General features: G+C 37.5%; 1 protein-coding gene across 2 annotated transcripts in view; it reads left to right on the forward strand.

Moving 5' to 3' along the window:
- The window catches only part of PLOD2 (procollagen-lysine,2-oxoglutarate 5-dioxygenase 2), a 111,870-nt gene that overhangs the window by 83,851 nt on the left and 4,925 nt on the right, over positions 1 to 23,094 (forward strand). Inside the window, exons 12-19 of one of the 2 annotated variants that reach the window (XM_020980955.2) lie at positions 5,061 to 5,186; positions 10,612 to 10,753; positions 13,586 to 13,648; positions 16,388 to 16,501; positions 20,042 to 20,107; positions 21,364 to 21,468; positions 22,707 to 22,853; positions 22,967 to 23,092. In XM_020980955.2, coding sequence (XP_020836614.1) covers positions 5,061 to 5,186; positions 10,612 to 10,753; positions 13,586 to 13,648; positions 16,388 to 16,501; positions 20,042 to 20,107; positions 21,364 to 21,468; positions 22,707 to 22,853; positions 22,967 to 23,092 — 889 coding nt within the window. The remainder of the gene's footprint in view (positions 1 to 5,060; positions 5,187 to 10,611; positions 10,754 to 13,585; positions 13,649 to 16,387; positions 16,502 to 20,041; positions 20,108 to 21,363; positions 21,469 to 22,706; positions 22,854 to 22,966; positions 23,093 to 23,094) is intronic. The other variant, XM_020980956.2, reaches the window with a different exon arrangement.

Here is a 23,094-nt window from a genome sequence, read left to right on the forward strand (position 1 = left end):
CAGCTAGTTTACGCATTAAAACAATAACCAACAACAGGCAGACTGTTTTAGGGGTGACCAAGTTATGAAAAGTTGCTTGACGTAACTGATGCAAAAAGTTCACCAATTTGAAACTTGAAACAAATCCATTACCCGTCAGGTGACTTTAATTTTGTTAAATTAATTTCCAAATTACTTTACACAGAGAATCAACATCTCATCATTAACAACTAAAACTATAGATTTAAAAGAGCATGATTACCCCTAGCTTCATTACCTTAAGAAGGATGTGCTGAACCTGGGTGATGCTGCCAGGAAAAGGTTGCCCTAGAGCCCAAGGCCATTGCCAGGGGGGCCCAGCTGTAGCTGCTGCCATTCCCCCCCCCCCAGCCCGTCCTTCCTTTCCCAGGTGGGGAAGAGTGAAATCAAAGGTGAGGGGTAAAGGGTGAAACTCTCTTCTTCTATGAGAGGGGTTAACAGATACCCTCTTGACCAGGTTGTACAGGTGTTTCAAAACTCCTTAATGATCAATCACAAAACCTTCAGAACATGCCAAGATATTTTTAGCTGTTCTAACTTTCCCTGTAACCTCCATGAAGGAGGATTCAGAGGTGCAGAGGGAAGGGAGTAAGTAAGCCTCAGGGAACCAAAAAGCAACTTCAGCTTTCCCCAATTCCCTAGCGCTGAGGGAATTAACAGAATTGACCATACATTTCCGGGTGGGGTGTCCATCCTTGTCCTCTATGTTGTGGAAGGCGTACCGAGGTCCATGGCCTTCAACCGACCCAGTGACCAAGAGTCTGAGAGTGTCAGGCCGATTGAGAGACAGCGTCATAACTGTCTGCCTGAAAAGCACCTCCAAGCCTTGGTGCTTGGAAATCAACCCTAACTGCAGAGCAAGAAAGGAGGGGAGGGGGGAGGTTTACATACCTTCCAGTCTTGCCTGGAGAAGAACTTGGGGTTAGGCAGTTTCCCCATATGGGCCAACAAAATGATGTGGTTTAGGGGTTCAGGGTGTTGGGACCCCAATATCACAACACACGGGCCCTGCCTGAAAGAATTTTACTCAAGCCTGCTTTCAGCCAAAGACAAGGTTTATTAGAACATCCGTCATATTGGGTAGACTCTTAAGGAGTCTGAACATTAGTAAGCTACGGGCTAGATTATAAGAATCTGAGCCATTCTTTCTCTATCTTGTATCCTTCATTCAATAAACATTTAGTTAGTACCTACTATCTATAAAATATTGTGTTATGCACCAAGGATAGATAGATAGATAGATAGATAGATAGATAGATAGATGGATGGATGGATAATTTATTAAACACAGTGCACCAGGCACTGTCCAACAAGCAGGCAAGTAAATTTTTGCCCTTAAGGAGCTAACATTCTCATGGATGGGAGCAGTGGACAACAACTCATGAAAGGGAGTTGGAAATGGGACGGTACACTGTCAGTGCCATGGAGGTATTCGTGGAGTATTGTCATGGCCTTGACCCCAGCTAAATAAGTCCAAAAGTAATCTGTCAGAGCCAGGGGACGCAGGGATAGAGCTGAATGGTTGTAATGGGGAGGAGAAAGAGATGGTGATAGAGGAGCTACAAAGATGAAGAATCTTCCAAATAGGAAATATGAGGTATTTACAGCAAGAAATATAATGAAAAGTACAGCTTGATAATTGCCTAAGAGAGTTATGAACAGAATACTATGAGAGTTTAGTGAAGGATCAAATAACTTCTGGCTAAAATCATCAGAGCAGGCTTCGTGGAATTTATGGGGTAAGTGGCATTTGAATGGGTCTTGAAGTATGGATAGGATTTCAATAGCTGAAAATAGAGTGTGTTGATATGGGAGTGAGAATTACAGTCTAGGTAAAGGAAATACCTGAACAAAGTCATGGTACAGGATTCGTTACACACACACACAAAAAAAGGGTAGACCAATTGAGCTAAAGCATGAGATAAAGTTAGGCACTGTGAGGCAAAGAAGAAAAAGTAGATTTTGGAAAGCCTTCACTGATGGGCTAAGGAACATGGCCTTAATATAAAAAGGCAGCATGGGAACTACATATGGTGTTGGAGAATTAGGTTGGCAAATCTGGTATTGGGTATTTAGTATCTTTATTGGATAAAGAAATGGTTGATTCTAGGTAGAGATCAGTTAGTTAGGAGACCATTGCAATAATCCAACCCACCCCCAAAAAAGCCCCAAAATAATAGACCCAACAAAATAAGAATTTAAGCTATAGTGATGTCAGCAGAGAAAAGGAGGAGTCTATGTGAAAGATTACAGAGGATGAATTGATAGGATTTGACAGCAGCTGGTTGAAGGGGGAAGAGAAAGGCAGCTAAATTAATACAAACAGCTTTCTTTTTACTCCTATTTTAAAAGGTATTCTTTAATTTGTTGGTGTTATTATTTTAAATTAATGTGATTATGTTTGCTTCTATGGTTTTTGATCTAGAAAACCCCATTATTTTAATTGGTCTTTATTGTTAAATAAAATAAATTGGAATGTGAAGATTTCTCTTCTCCAGCCTAACCTAATTGTTCTGATGTTTATTGTCTTAACCACTTCTTTTGGGGAAGAAAAAACAGGTTGCCTGCCAACAGAAAAATCTTATTGAAATGCCTCCAGATATTTGTTTTTACAGTTTGTGTAGTCTTTTTATTTGATGAATAGCTGGTTTGTTTAAGAGTTGAATGCTCCTTTACAAGAATGAGTTTTGAATTACAAGGAGTTTTACTCTGTTCTTCAGCTAATGACTTTTTTTTTCTCACATCGGGAATCTTTCAAAGACATTTCCTAAAATGGGTAATGCTTTTTAAATTTGCTTGAGAGTCAGGTATGATTTTTGAAAGCTGGGCAGAATTTGCAATTTAGACTCTGTTCCCTAAGCAAAAATTTGACTCGTTTGTGATTATTCTCTTTTTATTCATTTGCAATAACTGAAGACATAGTGTAGGTTTCTGTGATCAATTGTTATTTCTTGCAAATTCTGCTACTTGGAAAACAAATATTTATATTACTTTCTTAACAAAGGATCCTTGTACCCCTGGCCTTAGTCACCCACATGTGTGACTGAGAAACCCTGGAAACAGAGTTGTGTTTTCAAATGAACTTCCATAAAGGAGTTATTCTCTGCCCAACTGAGGTGAAGAATACCCTAAGCTCAGGTTGGGTGGGCGAGGTCCTAATCAGTTTGGAAAAATACCAATCCCACACCCACACAATGGAGCCCTTATTCAGAAACTGGATTTCCAAGTTTGGGGGATTTCCTCTCTTGTACTGTAAACAGCTTTCTAAAATAAGTTGGCGTTTCTTCTTCTTTCTTCCTTCCTTCCTTCAGTGGAATTAAATGACTTGCCTAGGGTCATACAGCTAGTAAGTATCTGAGACCAGATTTGATCTCGGGTCCTCCTAACTCCAGGGCCCATTTACTGCACCACCTAGCTGTCCCATTTCTCCTCCTTTCTATGACAGGCTTCTGGACTCCATATTGATGGGAATAGCTTTTTTTTTTTCCCGTGTACCTGCTATTTGTGTGGGGATAATAAAGAACTGACATTTTCTTGCTATCATTTCCCCTAGAAGTGGTTTGAATTGGGCAAAGTTAGGGTTGTAGTATGAAGACCCAAATCAAACCTGTGGTCACTTCTTGCCCCTTGTTATTGGATTCATGGAAGGGCTATAGATCTTCTCTTGCATTTAAGAGATAAAAGAGATTGCTTATCATGTTGGAACCTGTAGGAAATGAGGCTCATTCCCACCCACCCTTATCTCCACCACCACCACCATTGCCATCTTGGAATCTGGCTGGAGTAGGGAAGGGGGAGGTGGGTTGGGAAAGACATGGGGTAGGGTGGGCATGGGGTAGGAGTGGGAGGAAGACACAGTTTGTACAGACAAAGTCGGGAATAAATATTATCCTTGTGAAAAAAGAGAGATTGCTTAATTTAAGCTTGTTTTTAATCACACAGATCTTTACATTAGTTTCTGGAGTGTTCACCCTACTCGTTTCTACCTCTTTGTTCCCTTAGCTTCAAATCTCACCTCGAGGGAGGTCTTTCTCATCCTCCTTCACCTAGATGCTGGTGCCTACCCCTCTGAAGTTTCCTCCCATTTATTATAAATATGTCTCATCTGTACCTAGTTATTTACACAAACTTCATCAGAATGTAAGCTCTTTGAGGCTAGGGGCTGTTTGCACCTTTCTCTGTATGCTCAGGACTTCACATAGGACCTGGCACATAATTGGGATCTAGTATGTTTCTTTATCAAGTGACTGACATTTTGAGATCATAAAGAAATGTGTGCACAGAGACCCTGCTTCTAAGGGATTGGAATGGGGCTCAGATTAGACTCTCTGAGAGTCGACCTCATTATAGTGTGGCAAGGACCCTAAGTTCTCCAAGGTTATGCCTGTGGAACACTAGTTAAGTTAAAATGAACAAGCATTTATTAGGCACCTACTATGTGCCAGGCATTTTGCTAAGCTTATATATAGATGGAAAAATTTCAAGTATGGCCTGCTGTTTGTCTCTATGGCTAATTTGAGAGATTTGCCAATAGAAGTTGGCCATTGGGCAATAAATTTTCCTGGATGCAGCAGCTTATGAAGAAAATTCGTGAAGGTAGAGATGGTTTATAATTGTACTGGCAAAAGGAGTTTATGCTTATGAAATAATTGAACTTTTGATATACTGAAATAAAAGTACATCAGATAATGTACGTGAAGTGTGAGGTAATGGAAACAGTGCTGGGTATAGAACCAAAGATCCTGAGTTCAAATCATGCCTCTGTTATTAACCACTACAGTATAACTTTAGGTAAGTCTCTTAACATCTCTGGTCTTCAGTTTGTCCTTTTGCAAAATGGAAAATTTAAACAGGATGACCTGGAAGATTCCTTCCATTTTTAATCAATGATGACTGCCAAGTCCTCAAGGGACATAACCTTTCTACTTTAAGAAATACAGCCTGTACAGAATTACATACTCATGGACATATGCAAGCTAGATATTAAATATTGTAGTTTTAAAAGAATTAAATGTTACATTAACTTTGTCCCCCCTCTCCAGAAAAATCATTGCCCCTCTTGTAACTCGGCATGGAAAGCTATGGTCCAACTTCTGGGGAGCGCTAAGTCCTGACGGGTATTATGCTCGATCTGAAGATTATGTAGACATTGTCCAAGGCAGCAGAGTGTAAGTTGAATCGTTTAATTATTAACATTAAATACCAATATCAAAGGATCTGCATACAAGAATTATTTTTAATTAAAAAATGTTTCAAAAAGTTTTCATGTTTTATGGATAAATGGACAACTCCCAACCTTCTGGAAGCACCTATATCCCATTGCTGAATATGACCTTATCATTGATCTTCTTATTGATACTTTTCTAAAGTATTGTTGCTCAGAATTTTGTTTAGAAAAAAAATTACAATGTGTAGAATATTATTCCTTAGAATAGACATTGTAAAACTTTCAGACTCTATTGGCTGGTGTTTCAGACAGTGCATGCAGAGGACTAAATAATTATAAAGTGCTCCATAAATAGAATTTGCTCTGAAAATAATCTGAGATTTGGACAAGGGATCTAAGGTTGATTAGAGTTTCTCGTGGGAGATGGTGATAGTCGTAGCCAACATGCATATGTTGCTTTAAGTTTTGCAAAGCACTTTACACACATTCACTCTTTTGATTCTCACAACAGTTCTCTAGAGTAGGATATGTTATTATTTCTCTTTTACATTTGAGGAAATAGAGGCTCAGAAAAGTTAGGCGACTAACTGCTAAGCGGCAAAGGCAGAATTTGAACTCAGCCCTTTCCCAACTACAAGGCCAGTATACTATCCACTCTGCCAGCTCATTTAAAAAATATCCTATTTATGTAGTGTGTTATTGGAAATCTGTAAAATACTTTGCTTAAACAGCTAAATTCCTCAAAGTTTAATAGAGATAGAGATGCAAGCTGTGATTTCATCCGTTAAAGGGAATTCCCAGGTGAGGGAACTGTCTTCACCAGTACAGATTGACAGCTTTTCTGCTGTTTATATTCTTAGAGAATTGGCTAGAGCACAGAGAGGTTCAGTGACTCCCAGGCTAACATAGCCCATAAGTGTTGCAGTCAGAGCTTAAAGGAAGGTCGGCCAGTCTCCAAGGCCAGTTCTCTATCCGCTATGCCAGGCTGCCTATTATGTGTATAATGAATGGTGATGATAACAACAACTCATATTTGTATGGTGAGTGCTTTACTATCTCAGTTTCTAAGTATGAGAAATTAGATCCTTACAATGTAAATATGAGTGACAATGCATTTAAAAAATGTAGAAAATTCTCTTCCCATGTGTTTTTCTTCTCAGAAGCATTTACATACTAAATTCTATTATTTTCTTTTTGCTTTTTAAACTTTTATTTAGTGTGAACATATTCATTTTCAAGGAAATAAATGAATAAAATTAAATTAGCCACCTGAATTCTCACAATCATTTCAGCCCTGCTTAGAAAGAAAAGCACAAAATTCCACAATTACAAAAAAATTTATATTGTGTGTGTTTTTTTTATTTCCTGTACAGTGGAACAGTTAAAATTATAGGATCCTTGGTTTAAAGATGGACAGCTAGGTGGTGCAGTGGCTAGAGTGCCTGGCCTGGAGTCAGGAATTCCCATTTTCCCTAGTTAAAATCTGGGCTCAGACACTTATTACTAGCTGTGTGACCTTGAGTAAGTCACTGAACCCTGCTTGCCTCAATTTCTTCATCTGTAAAATGAGCTGAAGAAGGAAATGGCAAACCATTTCAGTGTCTTCGCCAAGAAAACCCTAAATGGGGTCAGAAAGAGTTGACACAACTGAAAATGAGTGAACAGCAAAAGGTTTAAAGGTAGAGGACATCTTGTCCACTGCCCTCATTTTACAGATGAACCAACTGAGGAAGTGATGCAAAAATTTCAGGAGGTTAAAGGACTTGCCCAAGGTCACCCTGGTAATAAGTGGCAATTCCAGGATTCAAACCCAGGTCTTGACTTTGAATCCAGAATTCTTTCTGTTGTGTCATGTTGCCTCCCTTTTTGTGTTTTGCCTTCTCTCAGTGTAGAAAAGTATCACTTAGTATTAAAGGTTTACACTGAAATAAATATGAGTGTTGTAAAAAATACTTTTGAAAGCCATCCCTGGAAAACTGTCTGGTGCCACCAGTGTAAGGTGAAGGTGCCACTTCGTTATAATATTAAGTAAGTTTTTGTTGATCCTGGTATTGCTTTTATAAGCTGCAGCCTGATGTGAGCAGTGGGTAGTAGCAGGGTTAGAAGTTCATAGCTATAGGAACCTAGAGTAGAGCATTCAAATTTGCATTTAAATTGTTTTAGGCCCCGGCTCTGTTTGTTTTATTTTGTCTTTGTTCCTTGATGCAGGGACAGAAAAGTTTTTGATAAATGACCTTGATATAATTAATAAAAATAATATTTCATATCCAAAATCCACATTGGAGAATAGTATTAGCGCAACAAAGATATTGTGCTGTCAAGTCGTCAGTTTTATTAAAATTGAATTATTACATATTCTGACAATGATTACTTTTTCGCAATCCATTGTGAGATATTTTTAAATGTACAATTCCTTTACCACCAGAAAGCCTTAATCTGCTGATTTTTCCTGTTATGAAATTCACTGACTTCATTCCCAAGGAGGGCATACTCTGCTTGCTTTCAGCCATGTTGGAAATACTATGACTACAATCTAGGCAATAAATTATTTCTACTTTCTAGATAAGTATGGAAAGTCTTACATCAGCAGGCTGGTCCCTATAGATTATTACTGAACATTGCAACCTCTAAGATAAAGATAAAAACCAAAATGGTTCTCAAGCATGTGTGACCTGGGTTTGAATCCTGGTATTGCTACTTATTACCAGGGCGACCTTGGGCAAGTCCTTTAACCTGCTGAAATTTTTACATCACTTCCTGAGTTGGTTCATCTGTAAAATGAGGGCAGTGGACAAGATGATCTCTACCTTTAAACCTTTTGTTGTTCACTCATTTTCTTGTTCTTTATAGCTGTCCCTCCTTACTCTATCACCATCAATGTAAACCAGAAATGGACCATAGAGTTGAGGGTCAATGGAAATGAACCCCATAGAAGGAAAGGCCAATGAAAAAGAGCCACGGGTATTTGTGCGTGTGTGTGTGTGTGTGTGTGTGTGTGTGTGAGAGAGAGAGAGAGAGAGAGAGAGAGAGAGAGAGAGAGACAGAGACAGAGACAGAGACAGAGACAGAGACAGACAGACAGACAGACAAAACTGGAAGTTACTTGGGACAAGAAGCAAAGAATCCAGGAATATCCTGGAAAAAAAAAAGTGAGAAAGCAGAGTAACCTTTTCCTCCCTGGTAATTCTCTAATTTCTAATTTATGATTTAGCTGGAGACAACTCTCATGAGTTTATAGAGAGTTTGAAAACAAAATCTGTTGTCGATAGTAGGGAAAGCACACTCCATCTCCAAAGAACAGAAGCAATTATTAAATAACTACTATGAGATACTGTGCTAGATATTGGAGCTATAAAACTGAAAAAAAAAAACATAGTCCTTGCCTTCAAGAGGCTTAAGTAACTTGATTATTTTTAAGGAGTGGGGCTTTATACACACATATCAACACATATATTTATTTTTTTAATATTATGTACATTTTATATAGAAAGAGGCAGCTGGGTGGCTCAGTGGATAGAGCTCCAGACCTGGAGTCAGGAAGATCTGAGTTCAAATCTGGCCTCAGATACTTACTAGCTACCTTACCCTGGGCAAGTCACTTAACCTCTGTTTGCCTCAATTTCCTGATCTGTCAAATGAATTGGAGAAGGAAATGGCAAACTGCTTCAGTATCTTTGCCAAGAAAACCCCATACGGATTTACCAAAAAGAGTCAGAAACAGTTGAGCAACTGAACAATAAACATGTGTGTATATATATGTATATGTAAACATATACACACACATATATATGTGTTTGTGTGTGGACAGACCTAGAGCTACGTAGCTGTAGACAGACATGTGTAAAAGTGGATGTATAATTTCTTTGGCATAAGAAGCTACAAATAAGAAAATCACCCCCTACCACCAATGCCATTCTACTATTAGCTTTTAATGTGTGGTTTTTTTTTCCGCTCTAAATTATTTTTCTGATTAATAAGCATTTATTTTGTTTCTTTCCTATTCCCTTGCCCTGAACAAAAGGAAAAAAAAAGGGACCCTTTCCCCCATAACAAATATGCATAGTCAAACAAAACAAATTTCCACATCAGTCATGTCCAAAATGGTACCTCATTCAGTCTTATAAATTCATCTCTTCTCTGGCAGGAAGTAGGAAATAGGCTTCATCTTCAGTCCCTCGAGAGCTCCTATCCATTGAAGTATCAAGACATTATTTCTTTGAGCCTGGTCCCTTATTTAGTCAGAGCATTTAATGTAGGTTATGCCAGTTGACAGATTCAATAATAGAATTAAAAATATTATTGAGCAAGGATGCAGTTCAATTCAACAAGATTGTCATTAGAAGACACATTGTTCAGCAGCCTATATTTGGATTATAAAATGTTGAATGTGCTCTTTACAGAGAATGGATTTACCTGTAACTTATATTCATAGAAAGCTGCAGTTTTCCCACAGTCACACAGCTAGTGTGATTGTGATGAAGGTAAGACTCTAACCCAGGTTGTCCTGGCTTGGAGGCCTGCCTTTTATCCACTTTGCTGTGCTGAGCTGCTTTTCCATATATACAAACACACAAAAATAACCATAATAAAAATTGCAAGTGCATAGGAGAGGTTAGACAGAAAAGTGTGAAAGACTCCAGGAAAGTGGATTCACTTCCAGGTGGGGGAAGTCAGAGAAGGCTTCATGGAGCAAATGACGTTGAAATGAACCTCGGGAAAGTGAAACTCTTCCATTCTTGTTCTCCCAAGCATGAGTCATAACCTTTCAGAGACAGAGGCTTTCCTGTCCTTGTACTTCACTCAAGTGGTCTAAACATGGAGGGAGCTAAAAAAGATAGCAGAAAACAATGTGAATTAAATTCTCTGTCATTACAAATTCTAACCCTGGGGTAGGCTGAGCATCTTGTATGGCATGGCTCATTCCTTCTGCCCAGAGAGTGTGTCATAGACTTGCTGAAAATCACGCTCTCTTCTGCAGAATGTTTCAGTGTGCATAGTTTAAGGGAAAAGCGAGGTATGTTATTTATTCAAGCTGTCAGGCAGGAATTCTAAACTGGAATTTCTCCAGGAGGCCTGCAATTGGTGTTTTTTTTTTAACTTATTGTGAAATATCAGTGAGTATTTTATTGGGTCCTTTTGGTGTTACGGTGGAAGTAAGAATTGATTCTGAAGTCCAAGAACTAGATTGAAATCCTAATTTCCAAAACCTAAATGACCTAGAGAGCAAGTCACAACTTCTCCATACCTCAGTCTCTTTATCTACAAATTGAAGGTGGTGGCTTCAGAAGTTTCTGCTCTGAATCTAGGATTCCAATGACTTCATTTACACATGAAAGCTTTGATGTTATCAGTACAAATAGATGAAATACATCCTGGAATGTTTTGCATTTGTGATCTTAAAGAATGTCTCCTGTTTACTTTCATAGAGGGGTATGGAATATCCCATACATGGCTAATGTGTACTTGATTAAAGGGCAGACTCTTCGTTCCGAGATGAATGAAAGGAACTATTTCATTCGTGATAAATTGGACCCTGATATGGCCCTTTGCCGAAATGCAAGGGAAATGGTAAGGTGCACAAAGGCAGTTAGCTTTATTGTCTCTTGCTTTTCTGGTTGTTGTCATCATGTTTGAACTGTATGTATGTCTTTCTACTTATGAGTACTGGCCAATTTTTTTGAAATACCTTTCTGGAGAAACAGAATGATTGTGGCAAATTATTTTTTAAGGATAAATTTTTTCTCTTTCAATCCCAAAGAGAAAAATAATAGAAATGGGTTGGAGTAATTTATGAGTTAATAGTTCCAGGGCAGACAGTTTCTAGGTTATCTAATTTCTTGAATGTGCTGTTACATCTCTGGCCTCATTGCCTTTACACAGGTTGTCCCTTATCCCTGGGAATGTCCTTCTCCTCATCTCTGCCCCTTAGGATCCTCAGTTTTCCTCAAGGTTCAACTCAGGTGCCACCCGCTACTGCAAGTCTTATCCATTCCTCTTGGGTTGCCAGTTCCTTCTGCTTCCTTGAATGATCCTGCCTTTATTAAAGTGTTTGAAAACTGTGTCCCCTAGAAGAATGTCAGTTCCTTGAAAGCAGGGACTGTTTTTTTGTTTGACACCCACCATAAGTGCTCTTATACATAGTAGGTATTTAATAAATGCTTATTGGATTGACTTCATGGATGTCCTACATCTGAATGGACAGCCAAGACCCTGTTAGTGGGGTATCCAGTGGCCACCATAATGAATGAGTCTTGCCTTATTATTGTGGAGTGGCTGCTGACATCATCATCCTCACCTACAGTTTTACAGCAATTGAAAGTTTGTACAGCTTTTTAAACACATCTTTTTATTTGCTCCCCGTAATAGCCATGTAAAATAAGTATTGCAGTGTATATATAATAGTATTATTATCCTGATTTCTAGAGATGCAGATGGGGTCAAAAGGAATTGAGTGATTTTCCCATGGCCACACAAGTAGTGAACTTCAGAAGTCAGTTTTAAATCTAGGTTTCTCATGATTCTGAAGCCATCCTTATTTCCACCCAGAGGCATCAAATTCATCACTCAGTCTGTAACCCCCCCCCCATTGCCATTGAGACAGATTAAAATGTAACTGGAGAATGTTTAAGCAAATAAATAAGAATGCAACACAGATAATGTTAGTGAATGTATTTGTTTATTTCAAATAATCAATCTGTGGCCCTCCAGGATCTATTTCTTTTTGAGTCTGATGCCACTGATGAGTTTGATGCAATACAGCAGAATGCCTGGCTGTAGCAGGAATCCTCGTCTTTTAGGGACAAGTAATCCCGTTGGCTAGATCCCGTAAGCATTTCATTGCCTTTCTTTGGCAGAAGGGAGTTGTCTTCCTCAACAAATATTTATTGAACAGTGGCCATGGGTTTACTACTGTATTGGCCACTTACTTAGGGTAGATAAATTCCCAACAACCCTAGCTCTGACTAGGAGTGTTTTTGGCAAGAGGAAAAAAAAGTTTTGAATACCCTGCTGAAAAATATGATAGGAAAATTATGTTATGTCTAATATAAAATATATTAAAATTTATAGTTGGTCTGAGTAGAAATATTTGTGACTGTACCCCCCCCCCCAGCAATTTTACTGTGCAGGGATATCGGTTTTCTCGTGAATTTTCAGTCTATTGGCATAATGTACAGTAGGGATGTATAACTGAACAGGCATCCCCCAAAATAGTTGATTATGTTCTTTAAATTCATATGCAAAGTTTTTCTTTTTCTCTTCTTTTTAATTCAGAACACATTTCCCCATAGAAACAATATTTTGCATACTTTTATTATCTAGCCTGAGTCCCTGGCCATCACTTATAACATTTTCTTTCAGTTAGGAAGATGTATGTCAAGGCCCAAACAAATGATTAGCAATTGGAACTTTTGGAACACAATCCATTTATAAATTGGGGGCTAGCATAGTCATTGGCCCAGACCTGTTGTCTCCTATTTCTATGTCAGCGCATTTCATTAAAATTACTATGAAACAATATTTCTTTTTTTTACTTATAAATGTTTGCTTCTATTGTTTAGACTTTTTTTTTCAAGATTATGTCTCCCTGGCTATTCCTGATCTGATCACATTCTGATTGACCGGGATGACCTGCTTCATTTTCAACCTGGGCCAATTCACTCCCCATAGGGAACCTGGTGATTCCCCTCTCTTCAGGGCTCACCATATTAATGTTGAACTTGGTGTGGATACCTAATTGGTTAAGCTCATCTCTGCTTAGAACTCCCAAGATGGTTACCAACTGGATACATTCAATCTGTCATTTATTAAGTACCTATTATATGGCAAACACTGGCTGGACCCCAAGGAAAGATTGATTCAGGAAGTGGCTTTTGAGTTGGACAGTTTGGGAGCCATTTAGCTTTATTCCAGTATATAAAATGATATTTTAAATGCTCAAAAAAGTTGGCAAGTACTTTTTTTTTAAATTTAACCAAGGCATGTGGTGTTCTATTATGTTTGTTTTTCATATAAAATCAAATTCATTGTGATATTCATTGAATCTTCTTAGCTCAAGCAGTTGCAATCTTTGCACGACACGTGCTCGTATTCAGCTAATCTGACTTCACAGCACTTCACAGAATGGCCTTCTCTTTCGTCTTCCATCTGTTTCTTAACCCCGCGCCTCAAAACAAAAACAAGCCCTACTACAGCACGAGCTTTGTTATTACATATGAACAGAAATGGGGGCTGGAGTTGTGTCTTTGTCCTGTTGTGAGCTTGGCTTATTACTGCATGTTGTCCGTGTGGGACATTTCAGAATGTCAGCTTTTGATCAAGGCTGTTATTTTCTGTTTATCTAAGAATACCTGAGAGAGAGGATGGCAGGTCAACTTACACGATGCTTCTCCTTCATTTTAGACTATACAAAGGGAAAAAGACTCCCCTACTCCGGAAACATTCCAAATGCTCAGCCCCCCAAAGGTGTCATTTTATTTTCTTATATCTTTAGTTAATGTCAGATATAGCATATTGTCTTACAATAAATTTCTTTTCTTCTGTCTTCTTAGTTTGGTATATGTGTATATATATTTTTTAAATTGTGGTTTTAGACTATGTTTGTTTGGGTGGGGGGACTTGATTTTTGCACTGAACTGTTATAAAAGTTCAGAAGGTTGATGGAGCGTGGAACTGGTTGTAAAGGATACTGGGTTTCCATTAGTGTTCCAACATTGATTTGGTATTTATGGTTTAGAAATTCAAATGACTTTGCTCTCTGTTTTCCCCTTCTGTAAATCATGTTAATAATGTACTTAACAACAGCTTTTCAGGGCATTGCTATTACAACCCACTGTAGCTTGGAATGGGTATGATATGGTTTCATTTAGTACAGTCTGGTTTAGTTATTAAAAGCTCTACAGTCAGACATGGTGTTCATCATTTATTGATATGGTTGTGAAAACATCAAGATTGCCTTTATAGCTTAAATCAGTATACGTATCTGTTTTTTTAATTGTTGCTGAGGATTGTAATTTTCTGAAAGCCTGTTATTTTAATGATTGAGAAATGATGCAATAAAGCAGTGAAATTATTATTTACAAAGAGTTAGGCAGAGTTGAGATTGGTTTGTTGGTATACAGTTCTCTTAGTTGAGTTTGGGTTGATATTTTTTTGTATGTGTGAGGGTTGCACAGTAGATGGAAGCAACAAATATGAGCTTGGACAGACTTTGGGAGATAATGGAAGTTAGAAAGGCTTGGCATGTTGTAGTCCATGAGTTAATGAAGAGTCAGACGTGACTGAACAGCTGTATGCCCACATAGTCCCATTTTGATAGCTCATCATGACGCAGAGATGACCCTCTGGCCTTAACACATGTTTTGGCAAATTCTAGAAAGCTGGACAGGCTTTTTGTACAGGTCTAAAGTTGCCTGGGCAGAGGATTAGCCCAGTTATGTTCATAAAGACTCATCACCAGTAGGTGCCCACAGGGTTTTGAAATTTTCTTGACTACAGTAACTCATATGTTGGTCTGCTAAGTCATGGGTGAGCTGTTGTCTGCATAAGTAGAGGGTGTATCTACACCAATGAATTTCAGGTTGTTGAAGAACTAAATGAAATAAGTATAACAGTTGTGTGATTGCTCAGGGAGTAGTTAAAGGAAGCTCATACAAGACAAAAGAGCAGGAAGATTGTATTGGTTTATAAAAGGAAAAATTTTTATTGAAAAACAATTTTAGTAGTCTGGTTTGTATAATGTTTCCACATTGCACCACCTAATTTTGATGGAAAGCATTGAAAATTGGACACAGTTTAACGTATCTGCCGGTATTATATTATTTTAACTTTTTTTCAGTCTTAAAATTGTCTTTGATAATCTTGGTTTTCCCCACTGTGGAGAAAAAAAATAACAACCAAAATTAAAAAAGCAAAAACAAAACAAAATTTTGTATGATTCTGGGACAGGTAGGGGGATAGAGATGTGGGAAAGATATAGTACCAAGAAACAGAAAATTATTTTTCCAAATTTCCTTAAGAGGCTGAAAAAAATAGTTACTTAAAAGAAAAAAAAATTCTTTTAGAAACACATTTGCTTTATACTTGATTCTGTATGGTAACCTTCCTCTAACATGATTACCTCTATGTATGTGTTGGTGACACAGTCAACTCTTGATTATTTGGACTCTGATGGGCAACTTTGTGTTCCCTGCTCAATATCATGTTTGTTATTGAGCAAAAAAGGGGGAGGGAAGAGAAAGCTAAATTTAAATCAGTCATTTATGATATTATTTGGAACTAAAAGAGTTAGGGAATGACTATGATAGATCAGAGATCTGACTAAAACAAGGTTGGGGAAACATGCGTGAGTTCCATTTGTTGATGCTGTAATTCTAACTATGTCCCATCAAATAGATACTCAAGAGTTGAGTGTTGACTGTTCTCTGCTTAATTTGAGGGTATGACTCTTTTTTAACTAGTAGTAGTGGTAGCCTGCTTTCTCATGATCTGTGATTTTGTAGGTATCTGACAACAAAGTGTAGTGTGATAAATTGTTATTTTAATGCTTTTTCTTTTTTCACAGAATTTGTTCTGTTTGAAAGAGAGAGGAAACAAAAGATACAGGCACTGTATTTGCCTTTGATTTCTTAATAAGATACTTTTTAAAGTGATAGGGACTGAACCTTTAATTTCATTGGTAGGGGGAACATCCCCAACCAGTGCACTTCAGCACCTTTTATGTCATTTATCATCTTATAGAATTGTCATCCAGTGCTCTGAGTGCTCATGTCATTTACACAAAGCCAAGATGTATCAGGTCTTGAATCCAGGTCGTCCTGGTTTCAAAGCCAGCTCTCAATCTGCTTTACCAAGCTGCCACCATTCATTAAAACAAGAATTTACTTTCTGACGTCTGGTTTTAGAAGTCAATGAGAGAGGAGTAAAATCATTCCATTCTAGCTCTATTTTTTTTAAAGTTGCATGTGAATGATGCCAACTGTTTGTGTGTGTGTGTTTGATTAAAAAGAAAACCAGCAAAGTACTAGACATTATTTTATTTTATTTAAATCATGTGTACATTTGAGCAAAAATGAAGATGTGTGCTCATGTATGAAATATAAAAAAGGAAAATATTCTTATTTAAAATGTTTTTCTTCCTAGCTTAAGTTAATTACCTTGCTGTTTTCATCTAAAATTGCTAATAGTATTCTCTTTGCTACATAGGGTGTGTTCATGTACATTTCTAACAGACATGAATTTGGAAGGCTGTTATCCACTGCTAATTACAATACTTCCCATTATAATAATGACCTGTGGCAGATTTTTGAAAATCCTGTGGTATGTATTTGAGTTGACAGTGACTTGATTTACCTGTAATGTTGAATGGGTATGACACACATGGATAATTAATGACTAATAGGTACAAGATAACGTATGTATTCCTTTGCATCTACATATTGTTCAGGTAATGATCCCGACTAGATATGTAATGCCATTCAGAGCTAGCCCAGATCTGACCCTGAGCTCTTTACTGCATGTGAAAATTAGATTTAAGTGAGATTAATCATTCCTCCAATCTGGAAGGTTTCCACTAATCTGGAAGGCATCAATATTTTGTTCTCTAAAAAGCATCCTCCTATTTTTCATCTCTAGCACTCAGAGAAAGCTTGTTAGAGCAAGTGCAACATGACAGACTGTAGTTTGATGCACACGAGTAGAATTCCAGATGCTGGTTTGGAAAACGCATACTTAATCTTGCTCTTCTAAAACATGTCATAGTGCTTATGAAGTTGCATGAAGAGTGGCCAAGAAACATTTCATGGACAGGGAGCTGTCTCATTCAGAAGATGAGGAAAGTCTGGGTTTAGAAAAGAATACTCCTTGAACTTTTTTTCCCCCTTTTAACAAAGTTTCTTTTTTCTCTCCCTTTCTTTCTTTCTTTCTTTCTTTCTTTCTTTCTTTCTTTCTTTCTTTCTTTCTTTCTTTCTTTCTTTCTTTCTTTCTTTCTTTCTTTCTTTCTTTCTCTCTCTCTCTCTTCTCTCTCTCTCTCTCTCTCTCTCTCTCTCTCTCTCTCTCTCTCTCTCTCTCTCTTTTCCCCTTCCTTCCTTCCTTCCTTCCTTCCTTCCTTCCTTCCTTCCTTCCTTCCTTCCTTCCTTCCTTCCTTCCTTCCTTCCTTCCTAGGACAAATCTTTCACTATCTCAATGACTGCGTACCTAGTTTTTCATTAGGCAAGTTGGCATGCTTGTACAAGGGAAAGACCTGACTTATAGCATCCACGAAGCATCAACCTTTATAGTTTGTTTGTCCTTATAATCATCTTAACTCAATTTCAGTGTGTCTGATGAAGACTGCCTTTTATTTTCAGTTTTTATGGGAGCAATCAGCATCGAGGGAATAGTAATATCTGACTAAACTCACATATTCTCTTGAATAGAGCAGGGATCTCCTTTGAAGTCTTGGGACATTCAGATACTGTTTGTTCACTTTTGTTGTCTATCTGTCATCTTAAAGAGAGCAGGGCTGAAAGGGGGCTTTCCCTAGGGGGAGTTAAATTACCTATTTTACTTTAGCTTTAAAGGTTTTTTTTTGGAGGGTTGAATTATCAGGACCCTTGGGGAATTTTGTTTTCAATAGTGCCCTAAAGTATAGCAGGGACTGTAAAATTTCAGATTAGCATCCAAATCTCTGGAGGAGATGTATAGTAGGAGCCATAGGAACTGGGAAGGAACTATTCTTTTCCTCCTCCCCCTTCAGGGGCTTTATTTGTCTGTGGTAAGATTATCCTGGTTGAAATGGCTCCAAGTGAAATAATTAATGTGTGGGTTTCCCAGAATGATGAGACAGAAAAAAATTGAAGACAAAGTCTAAAATAGTTCCTCATACCTTATGCTAGATAGAATTAATGCATCAATATAAATTCTTGTCAAAATTCAGCAATCATTGTGAGATAAATCACATGCCTATTATATTAGGAATCATTCTTCATAGGGGGAAAAAAGTTTTAAATGTTATCCAAATGTTTTCATTTTTACTGCCTATGACTGTCAAATAAGAAGATAAAGAAAGTTTTTATCCCTGTGTATAAACAAAGCCTTCAGTACCTGTACATTGTATCAACTTGGGGAAAAATAAGGTGAAGGACTAAGGCAGATGTCTGAATTATTTAAAGGTAGAGAGGAGGGAAGGGGAAAAAATAAGCATTTATTAAATGCCTACGATGTGCCAGACACTGTGCTCAGCACTTTACAGATCTTCACAACAACCTCATGAAGCAGATGTTAGTATGATCTCCATTTTACAGTTAAGGAACCTGTGGAGAAACTCTGCCCAGAGTCACTCGTTGTCTGAGGCAGGATCTGAACTCAGGTCTTCATGATTCTAGGCCAAACTATCTAGCTGCTGTACCACCTCGGAGCTGACTCTAACTGGAAGATTCCCAAATGTCTATATATTCCGGGCGAAGTCCTTTGGGCTTGTTTTAGTTTGGGTTATTTGGATATGTCTTTGCCACTTCATTTGGCATGTGTACTCAATGACATCTAGTTCTCATGTAGCCACATTTTACTTCTGTGTAGTTAGAAATATGATTAAATAGAGCAAAGGGTCATAAGAAGAGAGATACATTGAATTCTGCTGGTTTGATTCTCCTTTTAATGACTGCTTTTTATATTTTCATGTGACCCAGTGTTTGCATTAAAAGGAGCTTTTTCCTCATAATAAAATGTTTGAGATGGATACATGTAGCTATTATGACTAAATATAAAGCAGACATGAATTAGGATACACATTTTTCAGCTTTGAATCCCTAAGCTATAATTATGGATATCAACATATGGAAATATTTGTCGAACAAACTTAATAGTTGTATTTATATATGTGATAATTAGAGATAACATTTTTATAGCACATTTAACTTTTACCAGGCTTTTTACAAATATCTGATTTGATCCTTACAGCATCCCTGGGAAGAGGCACTATTATTATTCTCATTTACACATAAAGTAACTGAGGCACAGAGGTTAAGTTACATGCTCAGGGTCATATAACAAGTATGTGTGGCTGACTGGATTTAAACTCAGGTTCTTCTGATTCCAGACCCAGTGATGTTCTTGTTGACCCCCCAGACAGAAGATGTCAGAGACTATTTCATTTTTTTTTTTGGCTTTGTATCTCTAGTGCTTATGATAATGCCTGGCACAAACCCTTAAGAACCATTATGAAAGAATGATAATAATAAGAGAAATGCAAATCAGAATTAGCAAATCAGGTTTCACCTCACACCCTGCAAAGTGGCAGTGAGGACAAGAGATGGAAATGCTTGATAAGTGGTTCTTGACTAAATGAATGCTTCACTCATAAGAACTAGTAATTATAATATTTGTGGTGAACAAATCTGAGAAAAAAGAAATTATTAGATCTGACAATAGAAATGTAAACAATAAAGAGTTAGGTAAGGGGTCAACCGTGGCATGACTTTTGGGCCAATGTATTCATTTAGCCTTAGCCATCAAATGTATACACATACACACCGACATACATACACCTCCTTTGCCTTACCTTCCCCACATCTTCCTAGATATTGATCAGCATGTCTATTATGATATAGAGAGCACTGTCAGAAACATTCATCCTTGGAGGATTTCATGAATATGAAACTCTAGGAGCCCTCCTTAAACATTTGTCATCTTCTAGAATGAGGCAACCAACATTCAAGTCAAAATATCAAATTTATGTTGCCATCAATTTAGATTGTACTCATGACAAGTAGTCACTGTATAAATAGCATAAACATTCTGTAAAATGCTTGAACTTCGTATTTCTCTGGTATGCCTATCCAAAATATGCCTGACTTAATCTGCTCAATTGCTTTCTTGCAGGACTGGAAGGAAAAATATATCAACCCTAACTACTCCAAGATCTTCACGGAAAATTTAGTGGAGCAGGTTTGTGATGATGAATAAAATGTAGGGACTTTGCTATTCTTTTTGGGAGGGGTATTAATGCTATATTACATTGAATGGTGGTAGAAGGATTGGGAAGATTGCTTATGGAAATGGAGTATATTTTGGTAAAATCTACTGGTAATAGTCAATTAGCAATGTGAGGATAAGAGTGACTATAGCTTATAATGAAGAGTGGTGAAATGGATTTTTTGAAAAAGCTTATTTCTAAATTCTATATAGTTTTTTTTTAAGAACATAGCAACTGGAAATAATTTAAGAACATCTGATAGTGACAATGTAATGTGATTTGCCAGCTTTAAAGTGATATATAGATATGAGCTTTTATTCTATCATGTGTCATTTTAATAGTCTTCTAACTTTAAAAAAAATCTATCTGCAACCATGTTGTTTAAAGGTGCATCTTAGCACTAACGAGCCTTTTGGAGCCTGATTCTGTGATTCCACCTTAGCCTTCCTTTACTACATCTCAGAGTGGTTCTGGTTGCTCAAAAACAGAGGAGAGACCCTTAACTGTTTTATTTCTCACCGTGGCCCAGCTGAGCTGGAGCAGCTCTATACAATCAGCTTTGCCAAACTGAATTCTGGCAAGACCTTGAGTGAATTCCTCTGAATGTGACAGTTTTTCTTAACCCTTCCCTTGGCCCTATATTTACAAACGTCTCACAGCCACCAGGCCACTGCTGCTTTTTTTTTTTAACTTTTTTTCCCTTTTTTTTTCTGTACATGTAAGCCATCCCATAGTTTCTTTAAGAGAAAGTTGCATGTATTGCTTCACTGGCCCCCTCGATCTTTATGCACTCATTCATGGGTTTCTTGTCTTGATTAAAACCTGACTTTGGCACAAGAGCAGATGTCCATCACGAGCTGAGTGCCTCACTGCAATTGTTTCACAATGAGTATGGCCCCCTTTATGAATGCCCCTGATGTATTAAAACTATCCAAATTTTTGTTTAAAGATATTGTTTCAAGCCCTTTTAGAGTTAGAGCCATTATCTCTCCAGCATACCAAGTCATTAAAAAAAAAGCTTTTTACGGTTAAACATTGTATGCTTTACTCATCTTTGACACTATCAGCAATTTTTAGGAAAATGATTTAAAGTGTTTTATATTGTAGTATCAGTTAGTGCTTGTATAGTCTCTCATCCCTTTTACTTTTGAATTTTCAATTAATAGTTAAAAACCCACTAAACATATGAAAATTCTGTTAATCTTGATGATTTCATTTCCTTTTATAGCCTTGCCCAGATGTCTTTTGGTTCCCCATATTTTCTGAAAAAGCCTGTGATGAATTGGTTGAAGAAATGGAACACTATGGACAATGGTCGGGGGGAAAACATCACGTATGTTGCAACTTTTAATATAAAATACAACATCTAGCTTATGGAAGTGAATGTTGAAAACTAAAAATAATTAATTAAAAATACTCTATCTGATGCTTATGAATAATGGGACTGATTATTAGAAGCAGTAAGATAAGGAAGTCAGATCTGAGTTTCTATTTGTATCAGGCCAGATCAAAGATATTAAACATTTTCAGTTATTTCATAGCATGATGAGAAAAGAACTGCACTGGAAGTCAACCAGGACATCTAGGTTCACTCTTGTCACTAATTAGTGATGTGATCTTAGGCGAATCACTTTGCTTTGTTAATGAGAGGCAGCTGAGGATAGTGGAGAGCACAATGGACTTGGTGTCATTAAGACCTGAGTCTGAATCCCCTCTTAGACGCATTATAGCTGTGTGATCATGAGCAAGAGACTTAATTCCTTTCCTCAGTTTCATTCTCTGTAAGATGGTAATAAGAAAACACCCAATTCATGTGGTTTTTTTTTAAATAATTATGGAAGAGGATGACAAATGCCTTACAAACTTTAGAATACTTTATAAGTAAGAACCATCATCATTATTCTTTAGCCTCCAGTTTCTTCATCAGTACTAAAACTCAAAGAAGAGGTAGAATCCATCAGTTCAGGTATTTCTTTTACTTTCTGTAATGCCAAGTTTCTAAAAGAACTCAGTGGATAGCTTGTTGGCTTTGGAGTCAGCTGGAAATTAAAGAGAACTGGTATACTCCAAAGTCTGGATTTGAACCCAGATCCTTGACAACAAATATAGGCTTCTTGTTATCTTGCTATATTGCTTTGTGAGGCCAAAAGGAAGTAGTAAGACTGTAGAAACAGCTTTCCTGTGGCAGATAATCCAAAATACTGCTCTTTTTCCCCCTATAAATAACGAAAGGAAAGCGATATATAATGTAACTGTGGAGTAACAAACTAGAAAAACCAGCTAAGAAAAATGCATCTCATTACTTTTTAGTTACCCATTCATGTAGATTTTTAAAGAGATTAGAGATTATTCTGTGTCATTGTGGCTAGATCATTTGGGTAGCTATGGAAATCCAGTAGTTACAGAAGCTACTTCGAGGTTGTAATTTTAGGGCAGATGGCTGGTCATTACTGAGCAGCTGGCTCTTTTACAGCCTGTCATGTTTTCGTTGTTGGAAAACTTACAAGAAAATTTAAATGCAAGTGGTACACAGGTCAGACTTTTTGTTGATGGTGATGATGTTGTTATTAGGATAGCCGTATATCTGGTGGTTATGAAAACGTCCCAACTGATGACATCCACATGAAGCAAATTGGATTGGAAAATGAATGGCTTCATTTTATCAGAGAATTTATTGCACCAGTTACATTGAAAGTCTTTGCTGGCTATTATACAAAGGTATTTAAGTCTCTCTTCCCATCCCCCCACCCCCACCCCAAGTTTTCTACAGAGGATGTGAGTGTTAACACAGATATTGATACAGATTCTTCTGGCTTATTATGTTGTCCCAGGGATTTGCATTACTGAATTTTGTCGTTAAATATTCTCCTGACCGACAGCGTTCCCTTAGACCCCACCATGACTCATCTACTTTTACAATCAATATCGCTCTCAACAATGTGGGAGAAGACTTTCAGGT

This window comes from Phascolarctos cinereus, unplaced genomic scaffold (assembly GCF_003287225.1).
Source record: "Phascolarctos cinereus isolate Bilbo 61053 unplaced genomic scaffold, phaCin_HiC Scaffold_7;HRSCAF=346, whole genome shotgun sequence".
Lineage (NCBI taxonomy): Eukaryota > Metazoa > Chordata > Mammalia > Diprotodontia > Phascolarctidae > Phascolarctos > Phascolarctos cinereus.